Source organism: Crotalus tigris, unplaced genomic scaffold (assembly GCF_016545835.1).
Source record: "Crotalus tigris isolate CLP2741 ecotype Arizona unplaced genomic scaffold, ASM1654583v1 scf7180000017765.3138416, whole genome shotgun sequence".
NCBI classification, from domain to species: domain Eukaryota; kingdom Metazoa; phylum Chordata; class Lepidosauria; order Squamata; family Viperidae; genus Crotalus; species Crotalus tigris.
Genome location: NW_024096620.1, coordinates 474,128 through 500,188, shown reverse-complemented (window position 1 = coordinate 500,188; position 26,061 = coordinate 474,128). Strand labels below are relative to the sequence as shown.

The window sequence follows — 26,061 nt, the reverse complement described above, 5'->3', positions numbered from 1 at the left end:
ACAACCATTGCTTCTTATTTTTCCTTCTGATGCTTTGGAAAATAGGTTAATTATCCTCTTCTTTGTGGATCCCCTCAAATATTGGAACACTTTTATCATGTCACTCCTAGTTCTTTATAGTAAACTAGACATACCCAGTTCCTACAACCATTCTTCATACGTTTTAGCCCCCTAATCATCTTTGTTGTTCTTCTCTACACTTTTTCAGAATCTCAGAATCTTTTTTATATAGTGGTGATCAAACCTGGATGCAGTATACTAAGGCATATAAAGCAGTACTAACACTTCACGTGATCTTGATTCTACCCCTCTGTTAATGCAGCCTAGGTTTGCATTGGCTTTTTTGATGGCTGAAGCACATTGATGGCTCATATTTAAATGATTGTCCACTAGGACTCCAAGATCCCTCTTGCAGTTAGTTATTGAGCCATATTTCAGCTAATCTGTATCTGTACATTTGGTTTTTCTTGCCTAACTGTGAAACCTTATTTTTCTCTACATTGAATTTCATTTTGTTATATAGGGTCCAGTGTTCAAGTCTGTTGAAAACACTCTGAATTTGATGACTCCATGGAACATCCTTGGAATGACTATAGCTTATTGTTGGGGACAGGAATATAATAATAATAATAATAATAATAATAATAATAATAATAATAATAATAATAATAATAATAATAATAATCCCCCAGTGAGGCACTACCTTGACGTGGTTGTGGGGCTTGTGTACTCTGAGGACGATGAGAGCTATGCCAGAGGTTCAACCATACTGGACAGGTCTCATCAGAGGAGTCAGACAAAGAGTGTCTCTCCCATAAAAATATGGTGAGACGTAAATTGCAGAATGCCATACCGGCTCGGACGTCACCCGGGTTAACAAGGTCCACACTAGATATTGGAGTTCCTGGCTATCTGGTGAAAAATGGGTTACAGGACTCAGGACTGTTGGCTGAGCAACCAGGGCCAGCAGCTGCAGAACTACTGGAAGAAAAGGTGTTTACCCGTCGCAGATACACAGTGATGGAAAACAAAGAAATAATGATCTGTTACTACAGATCAAGTCCAACAAGAAGAGGATATCTAAAACGAATGCACCAGTTCTGGAAAGAACAAGCATCCAGAATCAGAAATAACAGAACAGAGACTAGAAGATCAACGCCGATTTATAACACGAAATAAAGTATTCACAGAAACAGAATTGGACGAACTGCAAAGGTTTACCCAGGGCAAAGAAATCAAAGCCTTACAAGAAGTAATTCAGAATGTAGAGGCAAACCAGGGGGAGTTGGCAGTGAAAGAATCCAGTAGAGATATACAACTGTTCTCATTTGGAAAACCAGGCACCTCTAACCCTCAGGAAGAACAAAACCTCTAACTAAAGAAATAAAAGAATTGAAACAAAGAATAACTGAGCATCTAGAACAGCACAAAAACAACAGAATAAGGCTGCCTGCATTGAAGCTTGTTCCAAAGGAAACAGCTAGCACAAGCATTAAAGAATGAAAATATTGCAATATCAAGTATAAGCACCAATCATGGCACATGAAACAAACCAATTAATGTACAGCACAGCTGCAGTTATAACAGAATACCTGGGGTGCAAAATCAACAAAGAAGAAAAACAAACAAACAGTGCACCAGAAAAATGGAAGGTTAGACTAGAAAATAAGATCAGCAAGTTAAGATCACATGCAAGCAAGCTAGAACAGATGAAAGAAAAGAAGCTGAAGAACAAGAAGACCAAAGAATACCTAATCAAGAAATACCACTTAGAAACAAGGAAGATCAAGGAAGCACTGGAAATAATAAAGCAACAAATAACAGCTATAGCCAGGAAAATCAGTAGATATGAAGCTCGAATTGCAAACTATAGGCAGAACCTCCAATTTCAATCCAATCAGAAACGTTTCTACCAATCCATCAATGGAGAAACTGCAAGGAATCAGTCAGTACCTGACAAGGAAGAAACAGTGCAGTTCTGGAAGCAGATATGGGATAACCCAAAGAAATACAACAAGGATGCGGCTTGGTTAAAAGAGGTGGATGCAAATAAAACAGAAGTTGAAATGAAAGAACTAGTAATAACAACAAAAATGGTAGAAAAAAGAGCAAAGAAAATCAAAAATTGGTCAGCACCAGGTGAAGATGAACTGCATGGGTTTTGGTTGAAACATCTAACTGTTATACACCCACTCATTGCCAAACAGTTCAACAATATACTACAAGGAGGAGAAATTGAAAAGTGGCTAACAACTGGGAAAACCTACCTAATAATGAAAAATCCAGCAAAAGGGGCAACACCAGGTAACTACAGGCCAATTACCTGCTTACCAACAACTTTCAAATTACTAACTGGTGTAGTAGCTGATGCAGTGCAACAGCATCTAGTTGAAAACAATCTCTTTCCACCTGAGCAGAAAGGAAACCGCCCCAACAGCAGAGGAACAAAAGATCAACTCCTAATAGACAAAATGATCTTGGAAAACTGCAAGAGAAGGAAGACCAACCTGAATGTGGCATGGATTGACTACAAAAAGGCATTTGACTCTCTGCCACATGATTGGATAATAAAGTGCCTAGAAATAACAGGAGTCAGTAGAAACATCAGAAAATTTGTGCAAAGATCGATGGCACAATGGAAGACACAGTTGCAGATCAATGGTGAGAGGCTGGGAGAGGTTAATATCAAGAGAGGAATATTTCAAGGAGATTCATTATCACCATTACTATTTGTTATTGCACTGTTTCCTCTGTCAACAATACTGAATAACTCAGGACATGGCTATCAAACATCAAAAACATCTGCCAGACTATCCCACCTCCTTTACATGGATGATCTGAAGCTGTATGGAAAAACATCATCTGAAATAGAATCGCTGCTCAACACTGTCCGTATATATAGCCAAGATATTGTAATGGAGTTTGGCTTGGACAAATGTGCCACACTTACTATCAAACAAGGAAAAATAGTGAAAACTGAAGGAATCAAGATGCCCCACGAAAATAACATTAAGAGTCTGGATGAGGAAGAGTACTACAAATACTTGGGTATCCTTCAAGCTGACAACATCAAGCACACTGAAGTCAAGAAAAAGATTAGAGGTGAATACATCAAGAGAGTGAAGAAGATCTTAAAATCCAAACTCAATGGAGGAAATACCATAAAGGCAATCAACACCTGGGCAATCCCAGTCATTAGGTACACAGCTGGAATAGTGGACTGGACTCAAGCAGAACTAAAAGCAATGGATAGGCAGACCAGAAAAATAATGACAATGAATCATGCCCTTCATCCACGCAGTGACATTGATAGACTTTATCTACCAAGGCAAATAGGTGGGCGTGGAATGCTACAAGTACATCAGATGGTTGAAGAAGAAAAAATGGCTTTGGAAGAATATCTGAAGAACAATGATGAAGATGCACTGAAATTAGTATATCAGGAAGGCTTACTGACTACTGGAGAGACCAAACTGGCCTACAAGAAAGACCAAATGAAGAACAGAATAGAGGCATGGGAAGACAAAGCACTACATGGCCAATACATGAAAAAAATAGCTGGGAAAGCAGATAATAATAAAACCTGGCAATGGCTAAGAGCAGGAAAATTGAAGAAAGAGACCGAGGGACTAATTCTGGCTGCACAAGACCAAGCCTTAAGGACAAATGCATACAAAGTCAAAATTGAGAAGACAGCAACAGACAGTAAGTGCCGCCTATGCAAAGAAGCTGAAGAAACAGTGGACCACTTGGTAAGCTGTTGCAAGAAGATTGCACAGACTGATTACAAGCAGCGCATGACAAAGTAGCAACAATGGTGCATTGGAAGATCTGCAAAAAATATCATTTGCCTGTAAGCAAAAACTGGTGGGATCATAAAATAGAGAAAGTCATAGAAAATGATAAAATTAAACTGCTCTGGGACTTCAGAATTCAAACAGACAAGCACCTGCAACATAACACCCCAGACTTAACAATTGTCGATAAGAAAGACAAAAAAGTCTGGATAGTGGACGTGGCAGTGCCTGGAGATAGCAGAATAGAAGAGAAAGAACTGGAGAAGATAACAAAATACAAAGACCTACAAATAGAAATAGAAAGACTGTGGCAAAAGCAAGCAAGGGTAGTACCAATAGTCATAGGCTCCTTGGGTGCAATCCCAAAACAACTGGAGCACCACTTGAACACCATTGGCATTGACAAATTTGCTATTAGTCAATTGCAAAAGGCGGCCTTATTAGGAACTGCTTCCATCCTGCGACGATATCTGTAATACCATCAAACATCCACATCTGCCTATCCCAGGTCCTGGGTAAGGACTCGATAGGTAGACAAAATACCAAATCCAGTCTGAACATCTGGCTGACTGTGCGTGATTGAGATTAATAATAACAATAATAATAATAATAATAATAATAATAAAGTTGGAAGGGACCTTGGAGGTCATCTAGTCCAACCCTCTGCTCAGGCAGGAAACCCTATACCATTTCGGACCAATGGCTATCCAGTTTCTTCTTAAAAACCTCCACATTCACTTCTCGAGGCAGGTTGTTCCACTGGTTAATTGTTCTAACTGTCAGGAAGTTTCTCCTTAGTTCTAGGTTGCTTCTTTCTTTGGTTAGTTTCCACCCATTGCTTCTTGTCCTGCCTTCAGGCGCTTTGGAAAATAGCTTGACTCCCTCTTCTTTGTGGCAGCCCCTGAGATATTGGAACACAGCTATTATGTCCCCCCTCGTCCTTCTCTTCGTTAAACTAGACATACCCAATTCCAGCAACCATTCCTTATATGTTTTAGCCTCCAGTCCCCTAATCATCTTTGTTGCTCTTCTCTGTACTCTTTCTAGAGTCTCAACATCTGTTTTACATTGTGGTGACCAAAACTGGATGCAGTATTCCAAGTGTGGCCTTACCAAGGCATTGTAAAGTGGTATTAATACTTCACGTGATCTTGATTCTATCCCTCTGTTAATGCAGCCTGCATTGTGTTGGCTTTTTTGGCAACTGCAGCACACTGCTGGCTCATATTTAAATGATTGTCCACTAGGATTCAGAGATCCCTCTCACAGTTACTACTATTGAGCAAGGTGCCACCTATGCTGTACTTGTGCATTTGGTTTTTCTTGCCTAAATGTAGGACCTTGCTTTTTTCACCATTGAATTTCATTTTGTTAGATAGCGCCCAGTGTTCAAGTCTGTCCAGATCCTCCTGTATCTTAAGCCTGTCTTCTGGAGTGTTGGCTATTCCTGCCAGCTTGGTGTTGTCTGTAAATTTGATGAGTTCCCCATCTATCCCTTCATCCAAATCATTGATGAAGATGTTGAAGAGCACTGGGCCCAGAACAGAGCCCGGGGCACCCCACTACACACTTCCCTTCATGTAGATGTGGTTCCATTGAGGACCACATGCTGAGTATGGCCGGTCAGCCAGCTACAGATCCATCTGGTGGTGATGCTGTCTAACCCGTATTTTTCTATCTTTTCAAGTAGTAGGTTGTGGTCTACTTTGTCAAAAATAGATGGAATAAGTACAAATCCAGGTTATTTTCAAAAACACCTTTGTGGTTCTTGGCACAAGAAACATTTTAAAGGCAAGGAAAATAGGCAAATACAAATGGTTAACTTATTGTGAGATACTAGAATTTTGTCACAAGAAATACAAAATAAAATCAAGAGAAGAACGTGGCAGAGAAACATATTTGCCAATGTATGATAATTTATAAATGAAAAAATGAGAAAATATATGATTGAAAGGATTGAAATTTACACTATGTTATAATCTTAAAGATATTTTTTTTAAAAAAAAAAATGATGTACTAATATATATCTATACTGCACAGACTCATCCCAAACAGCAAGATGAGTGGTATAAATTTAATAATAAATAAAAAGTCACAAGAGAAACTGCGAGGATGTATAAAATCATTTCAAGTACACATTGGAAATTTAAACAACAAGAAAGGACATGTTATCATGCTTGGTGGATATGTAAAAAAGCTAGAAAATTTGGAAAGAATGGAGCTCCAAAATAAAATTTTGATGATTGATCTGGAGTCTGCTCAATGGAAGTACAAAAAATTTGGGTTTTATTGTATGTAGATACATACATATATATATGGTATAGCCATTGTGCTATACCTTTTCAAGTTAAGTACTTATGCAGAGCACAGAAAGGAGCAAGAAATAGTAATCCAGATAAATTAAAGGCATAACATTCAAGAAAATAAATCTGTATCTGATGAAAAGAAGTAGAAGATTGTGGATTATTTTTGTTATTTTTAATTAGATATTTATTATTTAATCTTATTTCTGTTAGTTTATATATATAGAACTAAGATGTCAGCCTTGAAAATCCTGATTAAAATTTTTAGAAGAAAAAGAAATGTTAAATTATTCCTTGTTTTTATTCCTCTTTAACATAGGAAGATCCCTAAAGTAAATCCCACTATTGCCAAACCCACACTGAGTCCACTTAGACCAGTGGTGACGAACCTATGGCACAGGTGCCAGAGGCGGCACTCAGAGCCTTCTCTGTGGGCACGCGCACCATCGCCCCAGTCCTAGGCCTTCAGCTGGGTTTTATAAAACCTTTTCGCTTTAGGCCTCCACCACCATGTGCAAAAAAAAAAAAAAAAGGTTCAGTCAATTTCAACTTCTTGCGGGGGAAAAAAAAAGATCTTGCAAAGCTGGAATTGATTGATTGAATTTTTTAGTCCCATCCAGTCTGCCGTTACCACTGCAGCTACACCCACCCAATGGGCCATGTCCACCCAATTGGCCACACACAGACAATGGGCCACACCCACCCGGCACTCGACAATGCATAAGTGGGTTTTGGGTTGCAGTTTGGGCACTCAGTCTCTAAAAGATTCGCCATCACTGACTTAGACTAACACCTTTGTAAGTATGCAGATAAGGTTAATACTTCGTATTGATTAAGGAAAATATTTGAAGCTCATGGTTGGAAGAAAACAACCAAGCTCAGAGAACATAAAAAACCCTTCATTACTACATCATATTAAGACATACAGCAGCCTGGTTTGCTTGACAGCAATTTGTGTATTTATGGCTATATATTTTGGATAAACATAGCCAACCTCTGTTACTCAGCCAACCATAATCAAATAAACATGTTTATTGCTGTGATATTGCACATTTTTGCAGAGTTGTTACTTATGGCATTAATGCCAATATGAAGACGTGAGGGTACATGGACAGCAGAATGTCCTGTATTACTTTAGTTTCCAGGCAGTCATGTCAATAGAATTGGTGAAGGCATACACAAACTCCTGAAAATCAAGAAGATTTTTAAGCAAGTCTCTTTCTTGCTGTGATGGTTGATTCAAGTACAGTACTATATTTATCTGAAAGAAAAACTAGATTTTTTTTCCAAACATTAACCTTTAAATTGAGAAGATTATGTCTCATTTGTAGAGAACAGTTTAGAGATATGATTTAATTTTACAAGCAATAGTGTGTTTTAACTGACTCCAGTTTACAGCTATTTAATTCTTTTAAATTATCAAATTTTTGAATTATTTGTTTTCATACAAACAGTATTTGCCCTGTTAACATTTCCAATCATTAGCAAGGTAATATAAACTTTTATTTCCATTTTCTTGACAGAGAGATCTCTCAAAATGATGACCTGGAAACTATAGAATCAGATGTTTTCTCACACCTGCCCAAGCTTTATGAAATGTAAGTAATAAATGGAATTAAAAGTAGAAAATCTCATAAAAATGTGATGAACTAATTGATGAAATAATATAAATGTTATTTATATTTATCAAAAAAAAGAGGACAACAGTCTATTTCTATCCCACTATTGGTGACTATCATGGTCTTGGAAGCATGGTACCATGACTATCTTTCCCTTGGAGCCTGAAAAAATGTACCAATATTTTTATTAAAAAATAGAAATTAGCCCTTGGCTGCCATTTCTTCACTTCTAGACTCAGTAAAATCACTATAAAGTGTCACTCACCAAACATTCCTGTGGAGGGTATTATGAAGATGTAGTATCATCACTGAAAAGGCTGCCTCTTTTTTCCTGCTTGCCTGATATTGAAAATGGTGGCACTTTGGAGAAGCTTCAAATAATAATCTAAGATAATAAACAGTTTCAAAAGGAAAATATTGAAGCCCTGATTTACTCAATGAGTTGTAAGGAATGATACATTTGGAGTAAAGGAAGGAATTACCAGATTGATCATAATCCTTGAACAGGTAAGTTTTCAAGATAAGCTCTGTCTGAAATCAAATTCATAAAGTCAATTTATGATTAACTTGTCGTGATAAATTGACATTATGAATTTGATCATTGATAATTCATACTATCACAGTATCTCTCTATTGATCTGTTCTTATCAAAAGACTAACTTACCATGTGATAAGTTAGTCTTTCGGTAAGAACAGATCAATAGAGAGATACTGTGATAGTAAGCATCTAACAATTGATTCACAATAAGCTTGTATGTGGGGCTACAGTTATCATATGTAGATGTATACATTGATTACACTGACATCAGAAAAGTAAGGTTTGGGTAATGGTCCTCAAGAGATGGTGGTGCCTTTCTATAAACATATAACTTGATATCAAAGTTATAGTGAAATTTTATATTTGATAAGTTACATACAACTTAATAGATAAATACTGATTACCCACTCTATTTACTATCAAAGAGCAAGATTTAAGTCTTTACAATACATATTCCCATGAACATATTTCTTTTTTCCCTACAGAAGGATTGAGAAAGCAAACAATCTTGTGTATATTGATAGAAATGCATTCCAGAAACTTCCCAGTCTCAGATATTTGTAAGTTTGTGATTTATGTAACTGTTTCAAATCAAGTTATTTTTACATACAGTATTCTTTTTATTTTGTTTTGTCTACACAATAACCATCCAGTCAATTTCTTTCATGTAATTAATGCAACTGGTCCTGTGGTGAAAACAATTCATATTCCCAGTTCAAAAATGAAAGTTTTGATGATGGCAACTCTATTTTATTTCAGGTTCTTGCTTATGCATTTATTGCTATGTTTTTTAGTGTTTGTAGAATGTAACTGTGGGAATAAAATGGAATTGTTCCTTGATAAGTGTGGCAGTTTCTTCTTTCTCCCATTTCCATAAATGAAACATGTTATGAGCTTCAAAAGCCTTCTGAGAAAAAGTATATAATAAACTACGTATGTAATTCTAAGAACTGCAAGTTACTATCAGAAATATATCTCTAATTCTGTTATGTTTAAGGAGCAGCGGGCAATTCTGCTCTTCCCTTTGCTGCCATAATAATCCACATAATGATCCAGAAGAGCATTCTGGTTCTAAGAGGGTTTGTTTCTAAATGTAATCCATTGACTTAATTGAAGCCAAAGTACTCTTCTGTTTGGATAGATATTTGCAGTGAAGGGATATTCAACAGGAAAAAGTCTACTAGCTCTTCCCTTTACTGTGTTCTTACCACTCTGTGGATACAGTCAGATATTGGAATAGGAATTAGCACTTTCCATGTGCATCAAAAATTCATTCATGCAGCACTGCCTACAACAGATGCCCTTTTTTTCCCAAGTAGCTCATATATTCTTTGAATATATGTATATTGTACTAAACTTGGAAACAGGCAAATATTAATGATAGAAAACAAAGACTTCACATCCTTATGGTTGAAGAAACAAGCTTAAAGATGTAATAGCCTTTTTTGTTGTTACTGTTGCACTTTTCATGACCAAAAGCCTTTTTTTTTTTGAACCCCTGCCTTAATTTGTGATGGAGATACAAGAAGTTAGGCTCAGTTTGGTTTAGGGAATTGTGACACATTCAGTACTATGCTGCCATTTCTTATTTGAATTCTTAAAAACTATGGTCTTTACCTGAGGCAAATTCAGCAATTTGTAATGTGTTTCTTTTTTAATTATTTTTGGCACTGCAATGTATTCACAAATGCCATGCCAGACCAGTTTTTTCCCAGCTTTATTTCACACTGATCAGTTGATGAGATATAATGGAAAGGCAAAAGAATCTCAGTGCTTCATCACAGCATTACACACTCCACTGAGAAAACTTGAGTGGCTTTTTAAAAACTTAATGAATAAAGAAAAGGGACAGAGCTGCAGATACCAATGTAAATTTATTTTTCCATTTCTTTCAGGCACCACATTATTTAGACTTTTCATGTTATGAGGAAAGGTGCCAAGAAAACAGGATTATTTGCTTATTGCTTCCTGCAGTCATACAATAACTTTCTTCTAAAGGTTGCAGTACAAATAGTCCTTGACTTACGACTACAATTGGGATTGGAATTTTGGTTGCTATGTGATGTGGTCATTAAGCTGGACCTGATTTTATGGACATTTTCACTGCAGTTATTAAGCAAATTGCATAGTCATTAAGCGACTTATGTAGTCATTAAGCAAATCCAGCTTCCCCAGCTGACTTTGCTTTGGCCACAAAAGTTGTAATACCATGTTTCCCCAAAAATAAGACCGGTCTTATATTAATTTTTGCTCCAAAAGACACATTAGGGCTTATTTTCTGGTTAGGTCTTATTTTTAGGGAAATGTGGTATTAAATGTATCCGATTGGCTGACAATCTTAACTGGGGCTTATTTTTAGGGTGGGGCTTATATTATGAGTATCCTGAAAAATCATGCTAGACCTTCTTCTGGCTGGGTCTTATTTTCAGGGAAACATATTCTATCTACTTGATACTGATAAATCATAACCAGCTCCATATACAAGTAAATCCTCAACTTACAACAGTTCATTTAGTGATGGTTCAAAGTTACAACAGCACTGAAAAAAGTGACTTATATTTATTAGACTTGGTTGGTTTGTAACTAAAGCAGCATATAAGTTTGAACAAGCAAGCAAGCAAATAAATAAATACAGTCTATGTTAAGTCATGTTAAGTCTATGTTAAGTCACTCCATGGTCACATGATTAAAATTCAAACACTTGGCAACTGGCTCATATTTAAGATGGTTACAGTGTCTCAGGGTCAAGTGATCACCTTTTGTGATCTTCTGACAAGCAAAGTCAATGGGAAAGCCAGATTCACTTAACAACTGTGTTACTGAATTAATAACTACACTGATTCACTTAACAACTGGGACAAGAAAGGTCATAAACTGGGGCAAAATTCACTTAGCAACTGACTCACTTAGCAACACAAATGTTGGGTTCATTTGTGGTTGTAAGTTGAGGACTACCTGTACTGAGTCATACACAATTAGGAAACTAGGCTTACCCTGCCATATGGCATGATTTCTGGGCGAATAATATTATTGACATCACTCATTTAGAAGAAAAGGCCCGCACTATTATATACACCTCTGAACTACAGGAGTAACTTCTGAGTAAACATAGACAGAATTTAGCTTCATATCACATTTTATTTCTATTAATATATATTCCTTAATTGGAAAAAAGAAATTGCAATTATTTCATGTCCCTCTTCCACATGTTAATTTTTAAACTCTCTACTTAACTTTGAAATCATAATCAGGCATCCATAAAGATTAATAACGTATTTCAAACTAAAATGCTGGTTAATAACTACTTTATGCAATAACAAAAAGAATGAATATGATTAGGGTCCAATTACATTTGTTAAGGGCTTTCATTCATTGTTTCTCCATCCCTCCCGCTTTTTTTAAGGAAAGTGTGCCCTTGACTTGCTTCCAAAGATTTGTCAAACAGAGCATAAAATTGTTAATTGCTTCTTTCCAGCACAGGCCAAATGGACAATCTGTTTCCAAATGGTAGCTTGTTGCCCTTTTCAATACTGTAGATATAAACTTCATTAAAAGGAAAGAGTAAGGGGAACTATTGTCTGCTAATGTTTTGGCTTTTTAGATCACACTGTTGGGCTCTTTTGTTTCCAGAGTTGCTGTTCATTTATAATCTGGATTCTAGAATGTTCTGCCATTTCAAGAGATGGGAAAGAAATCCATCATAAATTCCTTTTTCAAGTTCAATGGCAGGAGATACCAACAGATGAAAACACAATGTGCTGAGTTGGCTAGATTAGATCTGAATGTTTCTTTTATTGGAATGAACATTTGGGAAAGCTGCATGAAGAAAAGCATACCTTGGATAGCTTAAAAGTATATGTACAAAAAAGTATACATTGTGGAAAGTGGGATATAAATTTATGCTTATTAGGAAAAGGTTAAGAAAATGTATACAACAATTACAACAAATACAATTCAGGAGATGATTTAAAAATATTTGCAGGAAATATTTTTACAGAGCAGTACTTGAAAACATCATATTGGACATAGACTGTATTTATTTATTTGCTTGCTTGCTTGCTTGCTTGCTTGCTTGCTTGCTTGCTTGCTTGCTTGCTTGTTCAGGCTTATATGCTGCTTTAGTTACAAACCAACCAACTCTAATGACTATAATCCCATCCACACATCTTTACTCTTAACAGATTTAAACAAATTTGAACCTATATATAGTTCAAATTTGAAAGGGAATGGGATTTCTCTGGCACTGAAATTCATTTTGGGTTTAGTTTATAATTGTACATCCTTAGGGGTTGAAGAACTGGCAAGGTCCTAGCACCAGGGGAGAAGCTTTGGCAGTGGTTCAAGCCTGACAACTCATGCTGCAGTAAGCGTGTTCCCTTTTGCTCCACTTCAGATTCAAAAACATCCCCTTGCTGCAACATGACCATATATCACAGTGTTGTACAAACATACAGTTTCATCTCTGAAACATGTAAGATAGAGAACCATAATCCTGGAGAAAATCTATCTATGTACAGTAATTGCTAAGAATTTTATTTTGAATTGTTTACTTTACAAATAAATGTAATTGCTTGCATAAAACAGTATTCAGTCCACAGACCTAGTATGGGAAATAGGGAGAGCTGCTCTATTCTCTCAGAAAAAAAAATGCCCTATGTCCACTAATCTGAAAAACCTAAGAGAAACACAAGCAACTTCTCCATTGGATAGCCATTCTCAGGAAGTCACTCAGCCAAGCCACATTCTGGCATACTGAGTAAGACAAGATTTGCCACTTCTCCTTTGCTCCTTGCAAAGAGCAAAATGTCATCAGTATTCACAGGCTCTTGGCTGTAGTGCTTAAAAGCCTTCCTTTGCATGCTGTTTTGTTCTCAAGAAAATGTTGTGAAGATATGAAATAAGTCAGATAATAAACCGTTATTAGATGGAAACAGTGCAGAACATTATGATACTGATTTGAAGGCTGACTTTGGAATGGAACTAGTTGTCCCTGATGTTGGATATGTGACTTACTCCACAAACGTATTAGTTCTTCTGCAGTAATTCTTTGTTGCTTCTTTTCATATTTCAGAATCCCTTCAGAATCCTCACAAGTGTGAGGACAAAACTTGCTTTTTCCCTTTCAGTGTCACATACTGTAACTGAGAACTATGCAGCATATCTGAACAAAGTTGTTTAGTGGAGTCAGAAATAATGTCAGTGACAAGATCACAAGATCACCCTGGGACAGCTTTCTCCAGTCTAGCACTCTCTGGTTCTGTGGAATTATAAATCCCATTATTTTTAATCATTTTTGCTTTCCTGCAAATATATTGGATTAACAGTGAACATTCTGGCTTGCAGTGATACAACTGGAGGGCACCCATGTTGAGAAGGCATTTCTCATGAATCTCTCCTTCCTCCCATAAATAATTATGACTATATATTTTTTTTCTCTTCTTTTAGGTTAATATCGAACACTGCCATCCGATTTTTGCCTGTTGTTAACCAAGTATACGCTTTGCAGAAAGTTGTGTTGTAAGTTTTTCCTGGATTTTTTTGCAGTTTGTATGTTCCTGCATGTGTGTTGTAAGAGAAAGAGAGAGTCATGGGGGGGGGGAAGCAAAGGAAAGAGAAATAGGAGATATAAATTAAGATGGATTCCATTCAGATTACAGTTAGGTCTTACAACTCTTCAACAGAGTAAAATCTCAGATTTTAAACTTGCAATGCGAACATGAAAATATAAATTGATACTGGATAATACATATTTTATTTCTGGAAACTCTACAAAAGTTTCAAAGTGAATATAGCTTCAAAATTAAACAATAGATCAAATTAAAATTATTTCTAGTAAGATACATTTATCAACATCATGTGAACATACTTCCATTTATGCAGAGACTCTTCCTCTCCATCTCTTTCACATGTACCTATATGCCCTTCCCCAGATCTACTTCAAAGAGCCCTTAGCCTTTCTCCAGAGCAAGCATAGGGGCAAGAGAAGAAGCTGCAGAGGGAAGGAGTAATTCATTCTCCTAATATCTGTAGCAGCAAATGCACACCCCTGGAATTCATTCATAAAATAATTCTGAAGACAATAAAGCCATTTTGCACATGGAAACCACATGCCATTGGCATCTATACAAGAATAGTTTCCCAGAAAAAAATAGGATTTACCTTCAAACTTCTCTCTTTCTAAAATCAGATTTTGACCTTTCCTTGTTAATTTCAAATTCTGTCCTCCTGATAGTGATCACAGCAGAGAGAGAATTATGTGTGGTGATCATTGGTTGGAGATTCAGCCACCATGAAAAAGAACTTTAGTAAAATACCAGAATTTGATCATCAATAAAGCAGTATTAGTTGTTATATAAAGTACTTATTATATACTTTATATATTATATATTTTGATATGATTGTAATTATGTAATTATGTTCTCACTTCATTTTTATTTTGGTACTTACTACTATAAAATCTTAAAGGATCTGCGTTGTATTTCAACAATACAGTATGAAAATCCATGTTTGTATCCCTTTCCTTAACTTTCCTTTTAATCTCAGAGATATTCAAGACAATATAAATATTCGCAAAATTGAAAGAAATTCTTTTCTCGGCCTAAGTTCTGATCGTGTTGATATGTAAGTTACATCTGATTTTATACATATACATGTTATTTATTCTTGCCCATCTATTTGTAAGTAGATCTTTTGTTATCTGAGAAGTTTTAAAATTAAGATTTATGAACTGCTATTCAGTTGTATGATACCTAAAATAGTGCCATCTTGGGGGGGGGAAGGAAACAATTACATGCAATTTATCTTGGCAAATAAGGGCAGATTGGCATTAAAAATCACCTTTGCTTCCATCGTTACTGATTTATCCAATTCAATCACTTTTCTCATGGCATTTCCAGTGTCTGCTTACAGCATGTCCTATATAGTCCTTCCTTTTTCACGTCCTCATTTTCTCAAGTTTATACTGCTTAACCTACATTTTTTTAAAAAATGCAGATGCTACAGTAGGCTTTGAATTTACTACAGCTTTCCAACTGATTAAATTTCATGGATGTGAAAATGGGCTTCAGTGCTGACAGGGCTTTACTCCTTTTGCATTCAATGCTCCCCCCAGCTCTCTTTCTCAACATGAAGCACATTTAAAAATTAATGATGCTCCCATTCCTTCCCCCTTTCACATGCCAAGGCACTCTCATATCATTCAAGTGCCACTCAAAGTCAGCAGGATGGCTTCTTATTTCCTGTCAGCTCCTGACATTCCCTTCCTTCATTAAACGATGGGGAGAGCAGCTGATTATTTGATACACTTACGCATAATGTTAATATATCATCACTGGCTACTTCACAGGACACTGTCATGCTGCCTGCTTGGAACCTTTTGCATTGTGTCGTTTACTAAATCAGCATGCAGCCTTGACACTTCTCATCTCTTGTCTGTTGGGCATAACTGAATATATGTAGGGCAAAGCAGATGCCTGTTTTCTCTCGCTATCATTGTGAGAATAACCAACATTTGCTTGTGCCACTTCCAGAAGCTTCATTCAGTGATGCTTTCTGACCAAATACTGTAGAGTTAAGTAGAGTTGGTTTGTGCACTTCTCTGTCCCTCTTTTCCAACATGTTACATGTTCCTATCTCTGTTTTATACCCACTTGCATAAAACAGTGGGTGGGGGAGGATTCTTTATGACTGTTCTCTAAGCTGCTAAAATAATGAATTCTTCTGATTTGGTCATGATGACCTTCTGCAAGATCCTGTTCAACTCTGTACTATTGAACTCTAAGGTTGTAGTAAGGTATTGCTGTGAGCAATGCTTCTTAAAACCAGGCAAAAGGCAGCTGATTGCAGGCAAAATTCAAGTGTGTGGTCTAATAAGATACACATGATGAAAAGAAGGAAGATTAAGAAAGGCCCATGTGTGTAGTAAGAAGTTAATTTGCATTGCAACTGGTTCTAAAAACAAGCCTTAACAATTTACCTAGATCACTGCAAGAAATCCTATGACACCGTAGGTTTCTGGAAAACTTGTAAAAGGCACAAATCAAGTGCTAATGCTGGAGCTCAGCTTCTATCTTATTTGATTCCTTCATGTATTTATTCATTTTATATACTGTCTTTCTATTCTTTGAACACTCACTAGATTTAACAATATAGAAAGACAAGATGGAAATAAAGTAATCATAAGGCAATTAAAACAGCAAGTACTAAAATTATTTATATTATATGGGCTAGGCTAAAGAGATATATTTTCATTGCTCTTTTAAGGGTGAAAAATGTGCTTCAAATGGAATTCCTGAATTCCATCACAAGCAACACCCCAGGCAAAGGTCTTCTCCCACACGCTCACAATATCTTCCTGGGCACCATCCAGCTCTCCTGCCCTACTTAAATATTTTTAAAGTTATTTTAATTAAACAAAATTAAATATATTCCATAAACAGTCTTAGAAAATAAAAATAATGAATGGCTGCACCTGAGCGTCAGCAGGACCGCCTATTCAGGAAAAGAAAAAAAAACAAAAATCTAAGTGAAACATAAAGCAATAAAGAGCAATTCTGGCAACTAGAGGGAATGGTTCACCTTACTTTAGAACCTCCTCATTGAAGGTCTCTGTTGTTGTTGTTGTTAATTGTGAAGTCATGTCTGACCCATTGTGACCCCATGGACAATGTTCCTCCAGGTCTTCCTTTGAAGGTCTCTAGCAACCATCAATATAATCTCAAAATTTCATACTTTCCTACCAACATTAGAAAGGCAGTATAGTGCAATCTAAAGCCATGTTCATAGTTTTAGCTATCATAGTGCAGACTAAATGAGCATTCTGTATTCCTTCATCCATATTATTTATAAAGATGTTAAGCAAGAAGGCCCAGGAGAAAAACATGCAGCAGATCCTCTTTCCCTGATCTCTAACTTAATGAAGAGCTGCTAGTGAGCATTATTCTAACCTCAAGAGAGCTTCCTGTCAGAAAGTAATTATCTGTTGGATGACTTCTCAATCTGAATTTTCCCTCAAAAACAGGAATTTGTTGTTTGGAGATTCACTTTATGATCAGGTCTTCTCACCACTACTACAAGAGCTTATGTCAGGGTACCTGACAGTGAAGCTCTTTTTCTCTGGTTTGTCATCTCCAAAGGCATTATGGAAAGTTTTTTGGTAAACTGTGATAGGTTCTGACATGTATTGAAGATGTGACACCAAAGGGCGCATGCCTTTCACTGTCAAAAGGGTAATCTCCCCTACTAAGAACATAATTGATTTCCACATCAACCTTCACACTCCCTCTCGGACCTTAGATAAGTGTATCACTTGAATAGGCAGGTTTCGCTCTGGATTAGAGACCAGGTGTGAAGGATTTCTGACAGTTTAATTAAATGATACATTGTTAACCCATCACTCAGGCCTGCCACTTTGGGTTAAGAGTGAATGAGTCTTGCCAAGTCACAATAAGAGCAGAGATGAAAGCAAATTATGCTGGAGGAATGATAAATATAGCTGACTGTAGATTGGGTCTAAGCAAGAAGCAAAGAGAGGGAAAGGCATATTAACTTCACTATATACTGAGGAACAAATTTTCAGCAGGCTCTGAGATTCCATTGGTGGACTCCTCAGGTTTTACTATCATTTTGCTAGCACATTCCACATCTAATGAAATAGTATATCCTAATATATTAAATGCTTGCATGGAGGAATGGTTACAGAAGGAGGAATGAGATTATAACATGCTAAATTCAGATGATCAAGAGGTAGCTTGAATAGCAAGGGCTGAGAAGATGGCTCACTAAACTAGTTTAGTTTAATTATCTTTATATGCCATTATTGTGGATGATGTAACTGAAATATAAAGAGAACATACCCTTATTCCAATATGTTTACAGCTAAAATTTGCCCCAGGAAAGGGAGAGGAAAGCAGGGGTAAACTGGTGAACAATGCATGCCCATTCATGCCCATGCATACAATAATGCCATCTTTATATTCTACTATAAGGAAGCGTGAATAGGTATAAATAAATTATTTAAACATACATTCTGCCTCCATTTATCCCTGTTTCCATTTCTTGCTCCCATCTCTATGACAATGTGAGGACAAATCTGGCAAGCAACTAATCTTTTTGTATTATGCATCACATGGTTAGTGGATGGTAATGACTGTGCTAAACAGAACACAGACATTTGACATTATGAAAAATGGTAAAATTTGGAAAATTTGGAAAATTCTTACTGATGAATTGCAAGTTAATAATGTTACTTGCCAAATTAATAAAATAATTTACATTCAGAAAAACCAAAAAAATCCAATAATACAAACAGAAAAAATTAACTTAAAACGTAACTTGATGTAGGAATAAATAGCAAATAGTTAAGAATCTCATATTTTGCAAAAGACAGAGGAATCAATCCTACATCCTTTCAACCATAGCATGGAGACATCCCACAAAAAGTTTTTAAAGGATACATTCTCATGATGTTGCTTTTATCTCATCTCTAACTTGCCACATAGGCAGCCTAAAGTCACATTGAGCTATTTCAGTTTAAACTAGCATTGATGCCCTCTTTTTTTCATGATTTTTTATTTATACCCCCTTTTATTATTTTTTATAAAGAATTCAAGGCAGCAAACAATCTAATACTCTTTCTTACTCCTATTTTCTTCACAACAACAACACTGTGAGGTCTAGAGTCTTGGACTAATTTCAATAAACTTAGAGTGGGCTTGGGAAGGATTCCATGGATGAGAATCCTCAAGGGGAAAACAACTCAAGAAGCTTGGGAAATTTTGAAAAATGAGATAATAAAAGCACAGTCTAGCACAATACCAACAAAGAGGAAAAACAACAGCTCTCAAAAGAAACCAGCATGGCTGCATAAAGAACTCTCTGACAAATTGAAAGATAAAAAGGACAAGTATAGAAAGTGGAAAGAGGGGAACATAACTAAGTCAGAATATCAGCAAATAGCCCGAGCCTGCAAAGATGAAGTGAAGAAAGCCAAGGCTCAAAATGAACTAAGGCTTGCGACCAAAGTCAAAAATAACAAAAAAAGCTTCTTTCAATATGTAAAAAACAAGAAAAAAGTGAAGGACATGATTGGCCCATTAGTGGGTGGAAGTGACAAGAAGGTGACAAGCAACAGGGAGAAAGCAGAACTATTTAACTCGGTTTTTGCATCTGTCTTTACACAAAGGGAAAAAACAGACCAACCTATCAAAAATAGTGCCATAAAAAACAAAATAGAAACACAAGTTAAGATAAGCAAGAAAATGGTAAGTGAGCACCTGTCCAGCCTAGACGAGTTCAAATCGCCAGGACCAGATAGATTACACCCCAGAGTTCTCAAGGGACTGGCAGATGTGATATCGGAACCACTGAACTATATTTTTCAAAGATCCTGGAACACAGGGGAACTACCAGAGGACTGGAAAAGAGCTGATGTAGTTCCCATCCTCAAAAAAAGAAAAAAAAATGGATCCAGGAAATTACAGACCTATCAGCCTGACCTCAATACCTGGGAAGATCCTGGAAAAGATAATCAAACAACGAATCAACGAACACCTAGAGGCAAACAAAGTCATTACTAAAAGCCAACATGGGTTTGTCAAAAATAGATCATGCCAGACAAATCTTATTACATTCTTTGACCAAGTGACAAAATTAGTGGATCAGAGGAATGCTGTGGACATAATTTACTTGGACTTCAGTAAGGCATTTGATAAAGTAGATCACAACCTACTACTTGACAAGATAGAAAAATGTGGGGTAGACAGAACCACCACCAGATGGATCCGTAGCTGGCTGACCGGCCGTACTCAGCGAGTGGTCCTCAATGGAACTGCATCTATATGGAGGGAAGTGTGTAGTGGGGTGACCCAGGGCTCTGTTCTGGGCCCAGTACTCTTCAACATCTTCATCAACGATTTGGATGAAGGGATAGATGGGGAACTCATCAAATTTGCAGACGACACCAAGCTGGCAGGAATAGCCAACACTCCAGAAGACAGGCTTAAGATACAGAAGGATCTGGACAGACTTGAACACTGGGCACTAACTAACAAAATGAAATTCAATGGTGAAAAAAGCAAGGTTCTACATTTAGGCAAGAAAAACCAAATGCACAAGTACAGCATAGGTGGCACCATGCTCAATAGTAGTAATTGTGAGAGGGACCTCGGAGTCCTAGTAGACAATCACCTAAATATGAGCCAGCAGTGTGCTGCAGCTGCCAAAAAGGCCAACACAGTGCTAGGCTGCATTAACAGAGGGATAGAATCAAGATCACGTGAAGTATTAATACCACTCTTCAATGCCTTGGTAAGGCCACACTTGGAATACTGCATCCAGTTTTGGTCACCACGATGTAAAAAAGATGTTGAGACTCTAGAAAGAGTACAGAGAAGAGCAACAAAGATGATTAGGGGACTGGAGGCTAAAACATATAAGGAACAGTTGCTAGAATTGGGTATGTCTAGTTTAACGAAGAGAAGGACGAGGGGGGACATAATAGCAGTATTCCAATATCTCAGGGGCTGCCATAATGAAGAGGGAATTAAGCTATTTTCCAAAGCACCTGAAGGCAGGACAAGAAGCAATGGGTGGAAACTAATCAAGGAGAGAAGCAACCTAGAACTAAGGAGAAACTTCCTGACAGTGAGAACAATTAATCTGTGGAACAGCTTGCCTCCAGAAGCAGTAAATGCTCCAACACTGGAAGTTTTTAAGAAGAGACTGGACAGCCATTGGTCCGAAATGGTGTAGGGTTTCCTGCCTGAGCAAGGGGTTGGACTAGATGACCTCCAAGGTCCCTTCCAACTTTACTACTATTACTATTACTAGGTGGATTGAGAGACAGTGACTGGCCCAAGATAACCCAGGTGGCTTTCATGCTGGATTAGAACTCACCAGATTTCTAATCAGTAGACCAAACTGACTTTCATGATCTTCAGTACTTCCTTGTATATATAGTTGATGATACAGGTGCCCTCTCCACTCCATCACTGGCCATTGCCTTTCATGGCCATTATCCTTGAGCTGCTGGAGAAAATTAAATACCTAATTTCTGCAATGGTATCTGCTGTAGTAACTAATTAGTGCTTCAAAAAGTGCCAATTAGACACTTCATGGACTTCTTGCATTCATGGGTTTAGTGTTTTTTTTAAAAAAAGAGGGTGGGATCTATTTTTTTAATGTGAGTTTAATGCTCTTTTGAAAGAGCAATAACTTTTGCTTAAAAATCAGGTCTAGAGTACAGACATTTAAATTAGAAGAACACTAGATCTCTGTTCATGAACAGCCTGAATGAAGGACACAAACACAGTAGCACAATTTTGCTTCTTACCTGACATTCAGGAGACTTTAAAGGTAGCTATATTCTCTGCCCCAGGCACCCATCTGCACTCTTAAGTACTTTAGCACACATTAAAGAGAATGATTGGTCCTTGTATTTCCCACCACTAGGTAGTACTCAGTGGGAAATCCCCCAATCTTTTTCTTGAACTTGTTTCTCATTAAGAATAGGGGGGGAGGAAGGAGACTGGAAGTATGCATCAAGTTGATGCAACTATGTTGGAGGAAAATGTATTGTTATTTAACTAACTATTTGAAAAACAGAGTTTGTACTAAAAGCCTTTTATAGATTAAAAAAAAACTTTTTTTCCTTGCAGAAGACTGAATAAAAATGGAATACGTGAAATTGAAAACCATGCCTTCAATGGGACTATCTTGTCTGAGCTGTGCGTATATTTGTATTGTGTTGTATTGTATTGTATTGCAAGATTAGGTTACATTATGTTACATTATATGGAAATTTTGAAAGATTTTCTGTAAAATAGTTACTGCAACAAAAACGTTCATTTCACTTTCTCATTGTTTAAAAGTATAGTGTGTTCTCTAAACTATGGTTACAGTAGCATGTGGAGCAGGAAAATGTTCTTTTCCTATGTAAGTGGCATAAGGAAGAGGAAGAATAGAATTTTACCAAAGCTTCATACTATATATATCCTCTCTGCCCAATATCTGAAATGGAGCCCATATACTTTCTGGAAGGACTGTCATGTTAATTTGATGCCCCAAATCTTGTGCCAGGCATTCTAAATCTAGGACTCTATCATGAGGCATCTAGAAGGCACCAATGAGATGCCTTCTAGATGCCTCTAACTATGAATAAATAAATTATTTGAAAGTAATATTCTTTTGAACGGAGAGTGATAAGTAAGTTAGATACCAAAGACAAAATCCCAAAATTTTTAAGTTTTGAAATATTTCACAAGAATACAAATGCTACCTACATCCTTGAATATTGGAATCAGCTGGCAATAATCCAAATGAGAGGCCATTTCTTGGTTTTCAGAATGGAACTGTAGCCTGTAAAATAACCTTTGACTTAAAAGATGGCATCTTCAGTTGTATGGAAACTGCATACCACAATTCCCAGTAAACGTGATCAGGAGAAATCTAAATTAAATGAAATCATTTAAGCAATACAATTAGTTGAGTGAAGGAATGGAATTAAATCAGAATTTTCCAAACTTATAAACCAGGGTTCTCAAACCTTTCTGAAACCATATATTGCTGCCATAAAATGGCTCTCACGAGGAAATTGTCATGAAATTAAATGGTCATGGTCATGTCCTGAAATGGTCAGTCCCAAAATAGGCATTTAGCAAATGCAACTGATAAAGATCTCCCTTTTGTTTCTAGCTCTCCCAGGATATGTGCCAGCATAGCTTTCTCTATGATAGGGACTGATTGATTCATTTCCAAGTGACACACAGCATTGCAGCAATATTTATTTCCTGAAGAAAGCCTGTGAACCTGCATGGAGCTCATTTTTTTTCCTTGGGAAAAGTGTTGTTGGATGACCCTATGTTTTTCAGAAGGTCATCATAAAGCAACCTTGTCAAATGTCATAAGAGTCTGTGGGCAATTAGAGAGGTTTCTAAAGATACATGAATGTGTAGATACCCTTCTTGAAGTGCCTAGCTTTAAACAATTATTGTTTATTTTTTATTTCACTAACAGAAATCTGAGTGATAATTATAATCTAGAAAAGTTACCTAATGAAGTTTTCAAAGGAGCACACGGACCAGGTTATTTGTAAGTAATAATTCTCATTATATGCTTACCATTGCTGCTTGAATAATCTCAGATAAGTAGATTTTAAGGTACCATCATGGCTCACATTTAAAAAAATGCATGTGTCTTTATGAAATTTAAGAAGCATTTAAATTTCATCACTGCATGAATCTCCTTGCTCTGCACTATGTATTTACTTTTGATTCTTTGCTCCCCTAAAGAGCACAAAATAATTAACATATAATTCCCAGTTTATGATTCATTTAAGGAGCTTTGGCTATATAAAAAACTAAGGAATGTATTTTCTCATGAACTGGCAGTGGATTCCATCTTAGATAATCTAAAAGTGGCTGAAAAAAATTCATAGTCAGTAGAGTTACAGGTTGTAGGGATTAGAAGGAATCTTAGAGGTCATCTAAGTCCAAGCTCCTACTCATTGCAAGAATCCAGCAGAATCTCTATTGCTGATAGCCATTCAGTCTCTTTCAAAAGTATCCACCAAGACAAAGTCCCATTTTTCTAAGGAGACTGTTTCACTACTTAATTGTAGCTAGGAAATTCATACTAATATTCCACCTGAATCATCTTTGTTATTTTTCAACCATTGATTCTGTCTTCATCTGATAGGCTTGTAGGTATTTGTAGAATACTATATCTGCCTTTATATTCACTTTTATAAACATGCCCATCTCCTTTAACATTTGGCCTCTGGGCTCTTTAACCTGGAGGTAGCTGCTCCAGCCTATTCATATCTCTTTGAAGTTGCAGTGCCCAGAATGGGACCCAGTACTCAATTCAGGATAACCAGTACAGAGTATAATGGATAAACTAAATGAAAACTCCATATTCAGAGGCAAAACAGGAAAATGTTTCAGTGTGTGTGTGTGTGTGTGTGCGCGCGCGCGCGCGCGCACGCGCGTGCCATGTATGCTATTTGGCATCATATTGTCCAGCACCCTTGGTAATATGTTATGAATAGATGGACCAATGATGTGATCTTGTTATGTTATTCTTTATTGGGCAGTCAGCCAGATGTTCAGACTGGATTCAGCATTTTGTATACCTATCAAGTCCTTTCCAAGGACTTGGGATAGGCAGATGTGGATGTTTGGTAGTCTTTAAGGTATGACTGCATTATGTAAGCTGTCCCAAATAAAGCTGTCTTTTGCAGTTAATTGATGGTGATTTTGTCAATGCCAATCCATTTGTTCTGGGATGGCACCCAAGGTGCCTATATTATTATCAAATTTATTTGATAATAGCATTTCAAGGCAACACTGATATGATAAAGGTTCATATCACCTTTATCACTTTGGAATTATTATGATTCTGATTATAATTATTAGTAGTAATAGTATCCCTCATATCAAAAGGAATGGAATAGTTCAGGATCGCCCCCCAAAAAGGAAGAGATAAGGAGCAGGAAGCCATAGGTACTATGATAACAAACTCTAAAATAACATACTGTATATACAACAAATTTCCGTACAGTCTGATCTTTTTCAATAACCTGTTGGAGAGCAAAATTCATCATAAAATTCATTGAGTTCATTAAAGCCTGGCACTCAAGCAATTCCATCAACAGACACATTGACCTACCACCAGCCTACAAACCCCTCAGAATCCAAATCAACCACACAGCTAACCAGAGACAGCACCGACCCTTAACCATCCCACACAAGTCCCCCCAACCAGTACTTCACCTCCCAATGACCCTCATCTGATGTAACCTCCCCATCACAAGACCTATCACAAGACTCCCCCTGATGACTTACACCTGACCCATCACAAGACCTATTTCAAGACCCTCACTTGACACACCCATACCTGGCCCATCATAAGACCTACTGACCACATGAAGCCCTTATAAGCAGAATAACACTGACAATGACATTCCCTAAACCCTGCTGAATATGTTACCTAGCCTGATAAAGAAATGCTCAGAAACCAACCCATAAGCTCAGAGAATGAACCTTCACCTTCAAAGCCAATTTATTCTACTCATTTTTATTTAATTTTGATTGCTACTTTTACCCTTTTAATCAGAATTCCACTGAATACCCTCCCAGGCATAAGGGCCAACTAATCCCTCTGCAGGTTTTGTATTCACAGTACCATTCACTTATATAGGGGAACAGTAACAGATTCCTTCAACTGTCCAAGCATGAATACACAGGTTTAATATACTGTACAACTAATCCATAAGAAAACCATATAATTTGTTTTAACATTTTTCTAGTTATACCATCAGTATCTGTAATTTTACAATGTTTCCATATTCCCATGTGTTTATTATTTGCTTTTCATCATTGGGTGGGTGTTAAATTTGCATTTGCTTTAAATTCATTCTTCAACCTATGAATTTTAATTCCTTTACTTCAGTTTCATCCCAAATCATTTCATCACTTTTATTTTTAATTCCTTTTACTCTGATGGAGGTTTCTTTTTAGTCATCTTTACTTATTTCCAAAATAATGTTATTTCAAACAAAATCACTCTACATTTTCTCTGTCTCTTTTAATCTTTTTTTTTTACTTTTTATAAGTAGTATACAATACTTTTCTCTCATCTTTATTTTTTTGCAGCACTAATTCTTTTATATGAATTTTTATCCATGTGTATATTTCACCATTCTCCAAGACACCTTTCTTACTTCTTATTTACTTTATATACAGCATTTTAATTGCTATTTGAATGAGAATTCAGAATTCAGGACTTAAGAGAGTCAACCATGCTAT

The 26,061-nt window shown here is 36.7% G+C and overlaps 1 protein-coding gene across 2 annotated transcripts in view; it reads left to right on the top strand.

Annotated features, from left to right (window-relative positions):
* The first annotated feature begins 7,629 nt into the window (after positions 1–7,629).
* LOC120307127 (follicle-stimulating hormone receptor-like) overlaps positions 7,630–26,061 on the top strand; it is a 28,936-nt gene continuing 10,504 nt past the window's right edge. Inside the window, exons 1-6 of one of the 2 annotated variants that reach the window (XM_039341435.1) lie at positions 7,630–7,698; positions 8,746–8,817; positions 13,703–13,774; positions 14,801–14,878; positions 21,913–21,981; positions 23,270–23,344. In XM_039341435.1, the coding sequence (XP_039197369.1) occupies positions 7,697–7,698; positions 8,746–8,817; positions 13,703–13,774; positions 14,801–14,878; positions 21,913–21,981; positions 23,270–23,344 (368 nt within the window). In that variant the 5' untranslated portion in view covers positions 7,630–7,696. The remainder of the gene's footprint in view (positions 7,699–8,745; positions 8,818–13,702; positions 13,775–14,800; positions 14,879–21,912; positions 21,982–23,269; positions 23,345–26,061) is intronic. The other variant, XM_039341437.1, reaches the window with a different exon arrangement.